At 49.0% G+C, this 13489-nt stretch overlaps 1 protein-coding gene across 1 annotated transcript in view; it reads left to right on the top strand.

The window, feature by feature from the left end:
- The first annotated feature begins 298 nt into the window (after positions 1 to 298).
- WDR49 (WD repeat domain 49) overlaps positions 299 to 13489 on the top strand; it is a 275211-nt gene continuing 262020 nt past the window's right edge. The window contains exon 1 of the mRNA XM_084847441.1: positions 299 to 719. Within this exon, the coding sequence (XP_084703567.1) occupies positions 597 to 719 (123 nt within the window). The 5' untranslated portion in view covers positions 299 to 596. The remainder of the gene's footprint in view (positions 720 to 13489) is intronic.

The following is a 13489-nucleotide window of genomic DNA, read 5'->3' as shown; positions in this document are numbered from 1 at the left end:
TAAGGTTGCTAAGAAACACTTGTAAACTCAAAGACAAGGGAATTCACTTACTCGAAACAGCCCCATGAAATACCCATGGTGTCAAATTTGGACTCAAGACAAATGAGTGCCGAAGCTAATCTAGTGTGTTTGGAAAAGACAATGGAATTTTAATCAAAATAAATAGCACATTAGTAGCAACAAGGTAAGAAAAACTGATTTTCTATGGGTGAATAGGCACTATTACATTTCCAGGAACAAACTGTAAATTTTTATAAATTTGCTTGATTCTATTTACTTACTGTCAAAGAAAGCCACTTACATTTTCCAGTTTACAGATGGTATTCCAGAATGCATGTCTAACCTGTAAGAAGTAAAAATGAAAATGTTGCGATTGGAGCCTGTGATTAGCTCTCTTGTTTTCCATTTCAGCCCACTTTGACCTTCTAGAGATTTTACCCCATAACTTGGGCTGCCTCGTGTGCCAAGAATGATTTTTTAAAAAATAAATTCTGGGAGGACATAAAAACAAAGCAGAGAACCCAATTTGGAGATGTATTGATTTACATTAAAAGTCATTAAGCTTGAGCAACAAGGCTTCTGAGACAAGAAAAGCCATGGACACTACTGGGAATCAGCCTCTAAACAGGGCTGAGGATGCTGGGACAGCAAAAAATCTGGAACAACTCGAAACCAGGCTGACTTGTCATGATTTTATGAAAATGCAAGCACTTTTTAAGGTGAGTAAGTTTTCATGTGAACTGGAAGGCTTTAGGGGTGTTTATGAAAGAGGAGAGGAATGACAGCCTATAGGGAAATATACTAAGATGCCATGGAATATATAGCTTCGGATAACTTACATATTTGTATATGTTACTTTGCTGCACACAGAGAATGCCAGAATTCAATCAGTGGATATGCTGTACTTACAAAACAGTGGCCTGCAACTGGTGGGTCGAGATGCACAATTGGTTTGCACCCGGACCTAAAGTGGCTGAAGTGCCACCCATGTGGCATCCTCCCCAATAGGGGACGACACAGCGTGGGCAAGTCCCTGGGGCTTGGCGCCTCATGCACCATCTCCATGGGGTAGTGCACGGAGTGCAAGCAGTCTCTGCTGGTGCTGGGAGGGCAGCTCCTCTCAGCCATGCCCCTCACCATCTGGATCCCTGCTGTTATCTCCAACCTGTGATCAGAGATAACAGCAGGAATTTCCCTGTGCATCTCTTATTAGCAGGGGAATCCCCTCCAATCTCAGATCATCAAATGGGGATAAAAGTGGGGATTTCTCCAGGGCTTGGAGGCCAAGCCCCTCCCCTTGGAGGAATCCAAGGAGCTCTACAGGCTGGATGGGGAATGTCCCTAGGCTGGATTAGGCCTGCTGGGCAGACATTCCTTATCCCTATTTTAATCCTAGTAGTCAATGGAGGCTCCAATTTTGGTGGGGCTGTGAATCCATTTTTGGTTTTAATCAGAATAAGCCAGACTTCTAAAGGAGCTTGCCAAGGCACTGAACCCATTTTGAGGATAGGGTTCAGCACTTTGGATAGCTCCTTTAGAGTTCTAGCTGGTTCTGACCCAGAATGGATTTACAGCCCCACTGAAATCAGAGCCACCAGCCTCCACAGCTAGTAGTTTGACTGAGAAGCGAGGCTTATTTTGAGCCAGAGCTTGTCAAGATTTCATCCCTGAACCTATTTCCAATGGCAGGGCTCAGCTCTAGAAAACATGATATAATACTAATAAATTATTTGGAGCATCTGCAAAGTGCTCCTCCTTCACCACTTAGTCACCAGGTTTAAATGATCAGCGGGAGAAAAGAGGCCACAGTGGCATCTTCCTCCACCCCTACACCTGCCGCTCGCATGCCAGCTATTTGCCTAATTACTCGCGATGCAGTGCAGATTATCATGTTGTCAGAACCTGGCATGGGGTGCAGTAGGGGTGGCTTCTAAACTACCCACAACCCATACAACGAGTTATGGGTTGTGGGGTGGTTTAGAAACCAACCCCACTGTTCACTGAACCAGGTTTGGACAACATGATAACCTGCATCATGGGTAATTAGGCAAATAGCAGGCGCGCAAGCGTGGGGGCGGAGGAAGAAGCCATGGTGGCTTCTTTCCTCCTATTGATCATGTGAACTCAGTCAATGACTTCAGTTAGCCCTAATTTGGGATTAAAGAAGAATGCTGAGTAATGAGGTGGATTCAAGAAAGCCTATAATGTTTTGCTGTAATGGCCGTTGGGTAAAAACAATAAAATTGAAGTGAATGTATAATGTTTTGAGATAAGCTGAGAGAGAAATTGAAATGAATACATACGGATGTATCATGGATGATGGGGAACAGCTGGCAGAGGTTGTTTCATAGAATCATAGGGCTGGAAGGGGCCTACAAGACCATTGAGTCCAACCCCCTGCTCAGTGCAGGAAGCCTTATTCCCAGGTGGTCTCCTATCCAAGCACTACCCAGGTGACCCTGCTTAGCTTGCAAGATCAGACAAGATCGGGTGCATCCAGCCCTTTCCTCTTCTTGGTAGGTTTGAGCCCAGGTGGAGGCCCAGGTCTTTTTAAAGCAGGGTCGGAGAGGAGGGTGGCAGCTAGTCTGAAAAGAAAAAGGTGATGGTATTTTGTAATCTAAGCACATCTGCACGTGGAGCTCTGTGGTTGCACCTATGGAAATAAATGGCTGCTTTCAGTTGTATCTCGCACACGCGCACACACACACACAATAAAAATGGCCTCTGTCTATTTTAAAAGGGTGCAAAAGCCAAGGGAGCGGAATAGCTTGAAACAAAAATCTGAAGCATGCCTCTGAGCCAACACTGTCGCCTACCACAGAATGGCAGGTACTTAAAGAGCAAGAGTGGTAGTTGAAAAACTGGAGCTGGTTCCTCTGCCCTGAATGTTAGGCCCAAAGGGCTCAAAGCTGCTGTTTGCTATAAAAGCAGAAACTACCCTCAGAGGAAACTTTCACAGTGATGCTGTTGTTTTGCTGTCACTCAGTAATGGGTCTCCGAGCTGTCCAAGTGAGAGGAATTTCCTTTGTTTCTGGCTTTGCCCTACAATTCTGGCTACCAGATAAGAGAGTAGAAAAGCCTGTAAAGGCTCTGGTTTGATGACACCCTACTGCTAAGAAATGGCTCCCTTTCTAGGACCATTTTATTAATTGCTCAGAATTCCCTGTTCTCTCTGTATTCTTCCTGATCTTGCCTTTGATGTGCAAAGTGAGCAAGGGAACAGTTTAGTGTCCTCGAAAATACTTAAGTTTTTGAGAAATGGTCGAGTTACCCATTAAGAGAACAAGAATAACCAAGAGATTAAGGACTGAAGCATTCACAACCGCAGCAAAGCCAGTCAGTGCTGCTGCTGCAATAATTTTAATACACAACTGCAGAAAACTGTGCAAGATGCCAGGAAGAAAGCAGTAGTGCTGTGCCCAAGTTCATAATTCCTTGGCTTGGGAATGCAAAGTTGTTTGGCTCGTAATGCTTGGATGTATTGCGAATTGAGCATCCCTGTGAAGATCTTCTCTGGTAGTCTGACTTGGAATTTAAAGTGAGATGGTGCACAGTTGTAACCAGTGAGTTTTCAATCACTCCTCAAAAATTTTACATATTTATTTATGGACAGGTTCTGGCTGATAAAAGCCCTGAAAGCTGATTATTAAGGCCTCTTCCTATAGATAAAAAGAAGAGAAGAGTAGTTACTAATTAGCTTTCAGGGGCTTTTTATCAGCCAGAACCTCCCCCCCCCCTATTTTTTAAAAAATGAAATTTTTGAGAAGTGTTTGAAAATTCACTGGCAACACATGTGCATCATCTCACTTTAAATTCCGTGCCAGAGAAGAACTTCACGGAGATGCTTTACAGGTGGCAGAAGGAGGAAGGTGCTCAAGAGCAGAGAAGAAAGTAGCAAAACAATAAAGCAGGTGAAGGGAACACAGGAAGATACTTTCTACAGAGTCAGACCCTGGGTCCATCCAGCCCAGTATCATCAACACTGACTGGCAGCGGCTCTCCAGGGCTTCAGGCAGGAGTTTTTCCAGCCCTACCTGGAGATGCCGGGGATTGAACCTGGGACCTTCTGCATGCAAAGCAGGGGCTCTACCACTGAGCCACAGCCCCCCCCCATTAAATGTGAATGGGATGTGGATGGGAGGGCATGATCAGACTACCTGAACCTGGGTAACTGTAGAACAAAGAAACTATTTTGCAAGTGGGCCTAGCTCAGAGTATGGTGACAGAAACCGCAGAGCAGAGAGGTGGAATGGGAGCCAATGAAGACAAACACCTCCCTGCCTGGAACTGATTCAGTTTAACTTGAACTCAGCACTTTTGTTTTCATCTCATCCATGTTAGGAACATAGGAAGCTGCCATTTAGCAAGTCAGACCACCGGTCTATCTAAGTATTGTACAGGGCCAGCCCTGCCATTAGGCAGAGTGAAGCAGCTGCCTCGGATGGCTGATGCTAGATGGTGAGAAGCAGCAGTGACATGTGGAGCACAGAGCTGTGTGTGCTGCACAGGATGCCCTGCACCCCCAGAGCTAGCCTGCTGCCCCCCAGATGAAGTGGATGATGCTACCCCAACCCTAGTGTGGAAGTGAGATTCAACTACCTGTCTGATTGTTTTTGTACATGGAATGGGGCTTGGGAAATGCCATCTTGTCTGCCTCTGGCAGCAAAATGTCTTGGGCTGGCCCTGGTGGTCAACACCAAGGGTGGATAACGCAGTGCCCGAAGACACCAATATGTCCTGGACAACTTTCTTGGCGCTTGCCGAAGTGACCGACCCCTCCCACTTTTTTTCTTTTTAAAAAGCAAACACACACATTTCCTTACTGGCAGCTGGGGTCACTTCTCAGCAAAGTGTGGGCCTCCAGCTGCTGCCATCTTCATTTTCCAGGAATGGCTCTGGGCCCCACGTAGTGCTCAGATAAATTCTTAGGAGGGAAAAAAGAAAAAGGCGCTGTGGGGAGGAATGTCTGGGTTTTGTGAAATCCGTCCCGTATATGTTTCGTGGATTGTGTGATGTCGTTCATTCTGGCATCCATTCACAGATGGATTCGAATTTTTTTCTGGTATATGGAAAAATATGCAAATAATTCTGTAAGAGGGTTTGCAATGATTTTCATAATTTACATCAGTACATAATATTTAGTGTATTGTCGTCCCCCATTCCATTCAACTTTTCCCGGTGTATATTTTCCAGCATTGGATATGTCTCAGCAGAAACGTGCATGTTTTCCTACAAATAAATTTGCATACATTTTGGGAAAGCAAAAGTCCCCGGACACTGTATGGCCTAAGGTGGCTGGTCCATAGCGAATTCCACAGGTCAGATTCTTAGAAATCCTAACTCATTTTAGTCCATCTCGGATTTCTCCAGCAGCCCTTGCTGTGGGCTCCTAGGTGTTGTGTAGGGTGTTGTGGCTCAGACACCAGCTCTGCCTTGTACACAGTGGTTTGGACAGGTTATTTGTCCTTTGCCATGCCTCCCATGGGAGCCATTTTGTGACAGTGCTCAGGACAGTTTCTCAAATGGCCAAATGGCCTGGTATACACTGATTGCCAGTGTATCTCCAGAGTTTCAGATAGAATTCTGTCCTGGCCAGCCCTACCCAGTGAGGCCAGCTATTGAACCTGGGACACTTTACATGCAAATCATGTGCTCTACCACTTCCTTATAGTCTCACTTATTCAACCAGACATGTCAGTGGCCCCTCAAGGTGTGAAAAGCAAATGAGGGTGCAATCCTATGGGGATAGGCAGAGGCAACCGCCTATCCAATGCAGGGCAGGAGAACCACAGAGCTGATCGTCCCCTCTGCACTTCTCCTGCCCTGCATTTGCGGCTGGACAGCTGATTTTGGCTGTCTAGCCATGGGAAGGCAGAGCGAGGGAGGAGGCTGCCGGACAACACATAGGATGTGTTGTACTGGCATTTCCGCCTTCCCTGCCCTGGAATGCCCCCAGGAGTGTCCCGTTTTCACTGCTCCACACTCCTCTTCCGAGCTGTTCTGAGCTGCCTGTGAGGCAGCACAGAAGGGGGAGAAGGTTGGTTCCCGGAAAACCACATATCCTATGGCCATCTAGGCGCTGAAGAGTGGCCATAGGATTTCTCCCTGAATGATTGAATCTAGCTTACTTATGTCAGTTTTGTAATATTGTGAGATGTGGGTGACTCCTTCTTCCACAGATGCGCGTCTTGTTCATTGCAGTGCTATTGGCATAACTCGGTGCTCTTGTAACGGGCCCTGATGGATGGGAGTTTGTGTGTGGGGATGAAACGTGCATGTCCTCTGATCTGGCCTTGTCTGCCACCGCAGTGCAGGCGGAGCACCATTGTGAGACCTCTCACGTTAACCCACGCCTCCGTTAGAGAGAGGGAGAGGGAGCGTGAGCGAAAGCAGAACAAGCAGAGCTTTTGATCTCTAATTACTGCAGCATGTCAGGCCTGTGGTTTAAATTGGGCCTAATTGAGGTGACTGAGATTACAATTGCTTGCCTTCCACCCGTTGCCCTTTCCCCTCTCTGCCAGGGGATCGGCTAATGGTAGTTGGCAGGATCCATATATAGCATACTGTAGCTTGGCAGGAAATGACAGAAACATGGCTTGCGTCCTTCTGGGGAGTCATGTTAGCCTGACAAGAAAGGGTTGAGGAGGTGATGAACTCCTTTTTTCCTAGCGTCATCTCTTTTCTCAAGCAGCGTCGTCACCGGCAGTTTTTATAAAGGGAGGATCCACAGCAAATAAAGAGGACGGGTCTAATTTCTGCGCTTTAATAGGCGAGCAAATGGTCACTTTCTGGCTGACAGATCAGTTTCAGATCACCTGCAGGGTTGATTCAAACACTTCTTTGATGTTTAATCTTTGTAAACAGCTCAGAGAACATCGGGGCTATACTACCAGCAACAGGATGGTATAGAAATGTAAATAATAATAATAATCAGCAATTTTTTCCAGGGGAAAAGAACACCAGGGATTAGTGGCTCCAATGTCAGTGGGGCAGTGAATCTAGGTTTCAGTCAGAACTCTAAAGGAGCTATCCAATGTGCTGAACTGTATGGGTTAAGCATCTTGGATAGCTCCTTCAGAGTTCTGACTGGTTCTGACTGAAACCCAGAGTGGATTCACCCCTCTACTGACACCGGAGCCACAAGCCTCCAGTAGAAAAGAATTGGTGGAGGGTGAAGGGGAGGGCTTGCTAACAAAACCGTGAAAACATCTGATACACAGTGGGTACAGAAAACTGCTTATTTTGGAGCGCCGCCAACTGTTGACATTGGGAACTAGGGTTGCCAACTTACGATTTCTGCCCAGGGTTCTGTGTCTTTCACAACTGCACAGCAAGCATAAAATCGAAGCTTTCAACTGAAGCAATGAGAGAATCTTCAAGTGCCAAATTTCTGCTTGGGGTGCAGCCATTATAAGAACGTTTGCAGAGAACAATGTTGCAGCCCTTGGTAGAAAGTATGCATGGAGAGTTGTAGCCTGACATCTCTCTCTCTCTCTCTTTTTTCCCCCATGTGTGGCTCCTTCAGAACATGCTATTTATCAAAATAAATATTTCTTAAATTGTTTGTTTACTTTAATATTTGCAAAGCTTTTGAATTCCCTCTCGAACTTCCCATTTCCTATAGCAACTGGGGTGCAGATACCATTTGCATCTTGTATCTACCTAGGGCTGGTGTCAAGGGGAGGCACCTCCCGAGGGCCCACACCCCAGCAGGGGCCCACTGGCAAGAGTGCCCTGGAGTTGCTCCTCTTCTTCACCACTGTAACTTGCTCGTTCACCTGCCTCTTGCTCCGGCCCAGAAAACAGTGGTGGTGAGAAGGAGGAGCAGAAGATGGCCCTGCCTCCTTGCTCATTGGCTCTCTGCCTGTCAAGGAGGCAAGTGGAGCAGTTATGAGAAAGAAGAGGAGGAGAAAAAGCAGCTGGTGACAATCGTGGTGAGAAAGTAGACTCACTGAGGCAGGGGGACCATTGAGGGTGTCTTGCCCAAGGGCCTTCCAAAACCTGAAGCTGGCACCACTTACGTTTATGTGTATCTCCAATGCGATTCCATCTGGATTGGCTTCCAGTTCATTTCCAAGCCCAATTCAAAGTATTGGCTACCACTTTTAAAGGCCTAAATGTTTAGGGCTGGGTTACCTCCTACTGCATTAGCTTCACTGTCCACTTGGATTCTCAAGGAGTGTGAGGTGGAGGAGGTTCTGCTCTGTGCCCCATCGCCATCAGATGGATCCCCTCAGTATTGATGGGAACATGAGAAATGCACCTTCCTCATCGTGGCACCTAAACCATGGAATTCCCTGCTCCAGGAGATCAGATTAGCCTCCTTAAGTGCCAAAGCAGGCATTACTTTAAATCCCATTTATTTATTTATTTATTATTAAATTATTAATCGCCCATCTGGCTGGTCACCCAGCCACTCTTTATTGTATGTTGTACATCGCCCAAACAGTTTAAAACAATAAAATTCTACAATAAAAACATTTTCTAACATACCCTAACCCACCCCAAATGCCTGCCTGAACAACGTTTTTAATGCACGACGGAAGCTCATTAAAGAGGGGGCATGATGGAGTTCCCTAGGGAGGGAGTTCCACAGAGTGGGGGCCACCACAGAAAAGGCCCTCTCCCTCGTCCCCACCAGTCTAGCTGTCCTGGCTGATGGGACAGAGAGAAGGCCATCCGAGGCTGATCTTGTTAAGCGGTCTGTCTGGTGCTGCTGGAAGCGCTCCTTAAGATAGGCTGGGCCGGAACCATATAGGGTTTTAAAGGTCAAAACCAACACCTGAAATTTGGCCCGGAAAACAACTGGTAACCAGTGCAACTCCTTCAGCACTGGAGTGATGTGATCTCGCTGGCGGCTGCCTTTAATCAGGCGAGCCGCCGCGTTCTGTACCAGCTGCAGTTTCCGAACTGTCTTCAAGGGTAACCCCCATGTAGAGCGCATTACAGTAGTCTAAACGAGAGGAGACCAGGGCATGTTGGGAGCAGATGGTCGGGAAGGAAGGGGCACAGCCGCCGTATCAGATGGAGTTGATACAGCGCTGTCCGGCTCACAGCTGACACCTGAGCCTCCATGGACAGCTGGGAGTCCAAAATGACCCCCAGGTTGCGGACCTGGTCTTTCAAGGGTAGCCGTACCCCATTCAACGCCAGGTCAACATCCCCCAGCCTCCTCTTGTCTCCCACCAAAAGTACCTCGGTCTTGTCAGGGTTCAGCTTCAGCCTATTCCTCCCCATCCAGCCACTCACCGTCTCCAGACATTTGGACAGGGATTCTACGGCCAACCTTGGGGAAGATTTGAATGAGAGGTAGAGCTGCGTGTCATCCGCATATTGATGACACTGCACCCCAAACCTCCTGATGATAGCCCCCAGCGGCTTCACATAGATGTTAAATAGCATCGGGGAGAGGATGGAACCCTGTGGCACCCCACAAGTAAGTGGCCACGGGCCCGAAATCTCCTCTCCCAGAGCTACCCTCTGGTACCTGCCGGAGAGGAAGGACCGGAACCACCGCAATACGGTGTCCCCAATGCCCAACCCCTCCAGGCAGTCCAGGAGGATACCGTGATCAACGGTATCAAAAGCCGCTGAGAGGTCGAGGAGAACAAGGAAGGAGCATTCACCCCTATCCAGAGCCCTCCTCATATCATCTACCAAGGCGACCAAGGCCGTTTCTGTCCCATGCCCAGGCCTGAAGCCCGACTGAAATGGGTCTAGATAATCAGTTTCTTCCAAGTGTGCCTTCAACTGCACCGCCACCACCCGCTCAATCACCTTGCCCAAAAATGGCAGATTTGAGACTGGGCGAAAGTTGTTCAAAACTTGAGGATCCAAGGAGGGCTTCTTTAAGAGCGGTCTTATCACTGCCTCCTTGAGGGCTGATGGCATCACTCCCTCCTCAAGGCAGGCGTTCACCACCGCCTTGATCCCCTCACCCAGTCTCTCTCTGCAGCTCATAATGAGCCAAGATGGGCAAGGATCAAGTAAGCAGGTGGTCGGCCGTACCAGTGAACGCACCTTGCCCACTTCATCAGGAGGAAGAAGCTGGAACCGATCCCACAAAACCGGTTTGCCACAGGCCGCCTCTTGCTCACTAACTGTATCCACAGCATGCAGAGTAACACACCTAATCTGATCAATTTTATCTGCAAAGTGCCTTGCCAAGGCCTCACAGGAGGCCTTAGAATGCTCCAGTGGTTCCGGAGCCACAGGACTGACCAGGCTCCGGACCACTTGGAACAGCCTCCTGGGACAGCACTCTGCAGATGCGATGGAGGCAGCATAATATTCCTTTTTTGCTGCCTTCACCGCCACGTGATAGGCTGAAGATACAGCTCTAGCCCGTGTCTGATCGTCTTTGGAGCGAGACTTCCGCCACCGGCGCTCTAGCCGTCTCACCTCCTGTTTCAGAGCTCGTGACCACGGACTGAACCATGGTGCAGTCAGAGCCCTGTTCAGGGGGAGAGGGCATTTCAGAGCCACCTGATCTAATGCCCCAGTGATTGCGGCATTCCAGCCACCCACCAGGGTCTCGACCGAGTGGCCGTTGGCATGCCCCAGAGAATCCCCAAGCGCGTTCAGGAATCCATTTGGATCCATAAGACGCCTGGGGCGGACCATTTTAATGGGTCCTCCACCCCTGCGGAGGGGTTGTGGAAGCGAGAAGTCCAGCGTCACCAGATAGTGATCTGACCATGACAAGGGGGTGGTGGATATACCCCCAACGTCCAGATCACTCCCCACTTCTCCAGAAACAAACACAAGGTCTAGTGCATGACCGGCTACATGGGTGGGCCCAGTTAGAATATGGTGCAGCTCCCAGGAGGCCATGGTCTCCATGAAGTCCCGAGGTGCTCCTGTGAGGATGGCCTCCGAATGTACGTTGAAGTCCCCCAACACCAATAAGTTAGGGGACTGCACACGCACATCACAGACCACTTCAAGCACCTCGGCCAGGGAGTCAGTTGTGCAGTGGGGTGGACGGTACACGAGCAGAATCCCCAGACTGCCTTTCGGGCCCAACCTCCAGTACATGCACTCAGCAACCTTGGTCTCCCGGAGAGGGGGTCTGGTGAAGACCAAGGACTCTTGGTAGATAACAGCCACTCCCCCTCCCCGATCCCCAGCCCTCGGCTGCTGTGCATACGAAAATCCAGCTGGACACATGGCTGCAAGGGTTGGAGCAGCAGCCTTGGCCAGCCTGGTCTCCGTAATACATGCCAGGTCTGCACCCTCATCCAGGATCATGTCATGGATGAGGGAGGTTTTCTGGGTAACAGACCTGGCATTGCAGAGCAGGAAACGAAGGCCAGAAGATGGGGTCATGCCTCCCCCAGCCATCCTTTGGTTCTGGACAGGCCCGGAGCAGGGGACAGATATTACACATCTCTCCCTTGTTCCCCTTACCTGGCATGGCCTGCCCCTAGCGCTCCGCCAGCGCCTGCCGCCCAGCCTCGGTATGCTCTGGCCCCCAACACTCCCCCCACTGCCTCCATCAGGTGGACACATGCCCCCTCGCTCCTGCCTATCAGGCAGGCTACCCACCCCTAAAAACACAACAGAATCCCCCAGGAAACACACACACACACAACAATTAAAAATCCCATTAAAAATAATGCCAGGCCGGAGTCCACAGGGAAGGCCAGGTGGTGGTGGTGGTGGTGGTGGTGGTGGCCCAGCAGCAGCAGGCGCGCCTCTTCACCAGTGGTGGTAGTGGCCTCTCCTGCCAGCCCTGGATCTCCTAGGCCACCTCAGCCAGCCAGCTTATGTAGCCCCTCCAGGGAGGGCAGGTGGAGCAGCACAGCTGGCTCGGTACCTGGGGGCCTGGTCCTGCAGGGACTGGCGGTCTGCCAGGCAGAAGTCTCCAGGAAAGGCCTGGTGGTGGCAGCAGCGGCAGCGGCAGCAGCAGCAGCAGGCCCAGCAGCAGCAGCAGGCCCGCCTCTTCCCGGGTGGTGGTGGCCTCTCCTGCAGGCCCTGGCTCTCCAGCAGCTGTATCTTTCTTTAATTTTTACTCTACAGTAGGCACAGGGGCCCCAATCCAGATCTTAACACCCCTCCCTATTCCCACATACTAGGGTCCTGATCGAGATTGTGCCACTTCACCTAGTCTAGAGGAGTAAAAATGAAAAAGAACAGAGCTGCTAGACACAGATTTGGAGTAATGTCCATTTTGGCCCTGAGATTGTAACACTTTACAGGCAGGGCTTCTGCCTAGTCAAGTTTTAGCAACATCTTGTTGACCTCATTGAAGGTTTTTAAGCAGGTTTTAAAGACGCTAATATTCCGGTAGGCCTTCACTTTTTAGAACTCCTGTTCATTCTGCTGACTTTTCTATGCTGTTTTAAGCTGTGTTTTATTCTTGGATTTCTTTTAAAAAAAATATTTTTAGTTCAAAGTTGTTTTAGTTATATGTTGTTGTATATATTGTCTGTATGTTTTATGTAAATGGTTTTTAAACTTTGTATATTGTATTTTAATGTTTTAACTTCTGTAAACTGCCCAGAGAGCTTCGGCTATGGGGCGGTATAGAAATATAATAAATAAGGGCGCAATCCTATCTAGATAGGCAGCTACCTCCAAAGTGACTGCCTACCCAAAGCAAGGCAGGAGATGTACAGGGGGGAATCATTCCCTTGTGCCTCTCCTGCCCTACTTTTTCTGCTAGACAGCTGTTTTCAGCTGTCTAGCTGTGGGGGGGGGGAAGCGGGAGAGGAGGCTGGTATATGACACATAGGATGTGTCATACAGGCAGATCCGCTTTCCCCGCCCCGGAACACCCCCAGCCCCGCCCCTTTTCAGCCGCTCTGCACTCCTTTTCCGAGCACGGAGGATGGGGCTTTTCCGCACTGCCTTGGAGGCAGCACAGACCTGGGGGGTGGTCACTTTTCTGGGAACTGACCTTGGAGAGTGGGTTCCGAGGTCGGTTCCTGGAAAACAGCATATCCTATGGCCATCTAGCTGCTGTCTAGCAGGCATAGGATTGCTCCCTAAATAAATAAAAAATCTCACCCCCCCATTTTAAATATTTATCTTGCAGAAGAGTTCCATAAAATCTGAAAGCTACCTCACAATTACAACACTGTTCCTGCCTGCCTGGATTTCTCCTTGCTCTTGTTACAGTAAAAGCAGTCTGAGATCTCCTTCCCCCACTCTGCGTTTGCATGACCGCAGTTTGCTTATTCCATCGAGTGTCTTATTGGGACAGCTGTGAAGTCCCAGCATGGACACTGCTGTTGAGACTGATCACTCCCAGGCAATTGAATTCTATGAATTCTGAGTGTGATAGACAGCCCCATTGGCAGAAGAAAAAGCGCCTGCTGTTCAAATGTGGGTGGGTGCAGAAGTATTTCACTTGTTAGTGACAGCAGCTGCCAGCAAGTAGGTCAGAGAGCAGAACATTCCCTCAGAAGATCTGATGTACTGTGATGCATGCACAGTCCTCTTTAAAAAAAAAAGCCCGAAGGAATCGCACCTTCTTCTGTCCTAA

This window comes from Heloderma suspectum, chromosome 3, assembly GCF_057233095.1.
Source record: "Heloderma suspectum isolate Gila_16-S chromosome 3, 16-S_ref, whole genome shotgun sequence".
NCBI classification, from domain to species: Eukaryota; Metazoa; Chordata; class Lepidosauria; order Squamata; family Helodermatidae; genus Heloderma; species Heloderma suspectum.
Note: the sequence above shows the minus strand (reverse complement) of the source record. Positions and strands in the feature narration are given on the sequence as shown.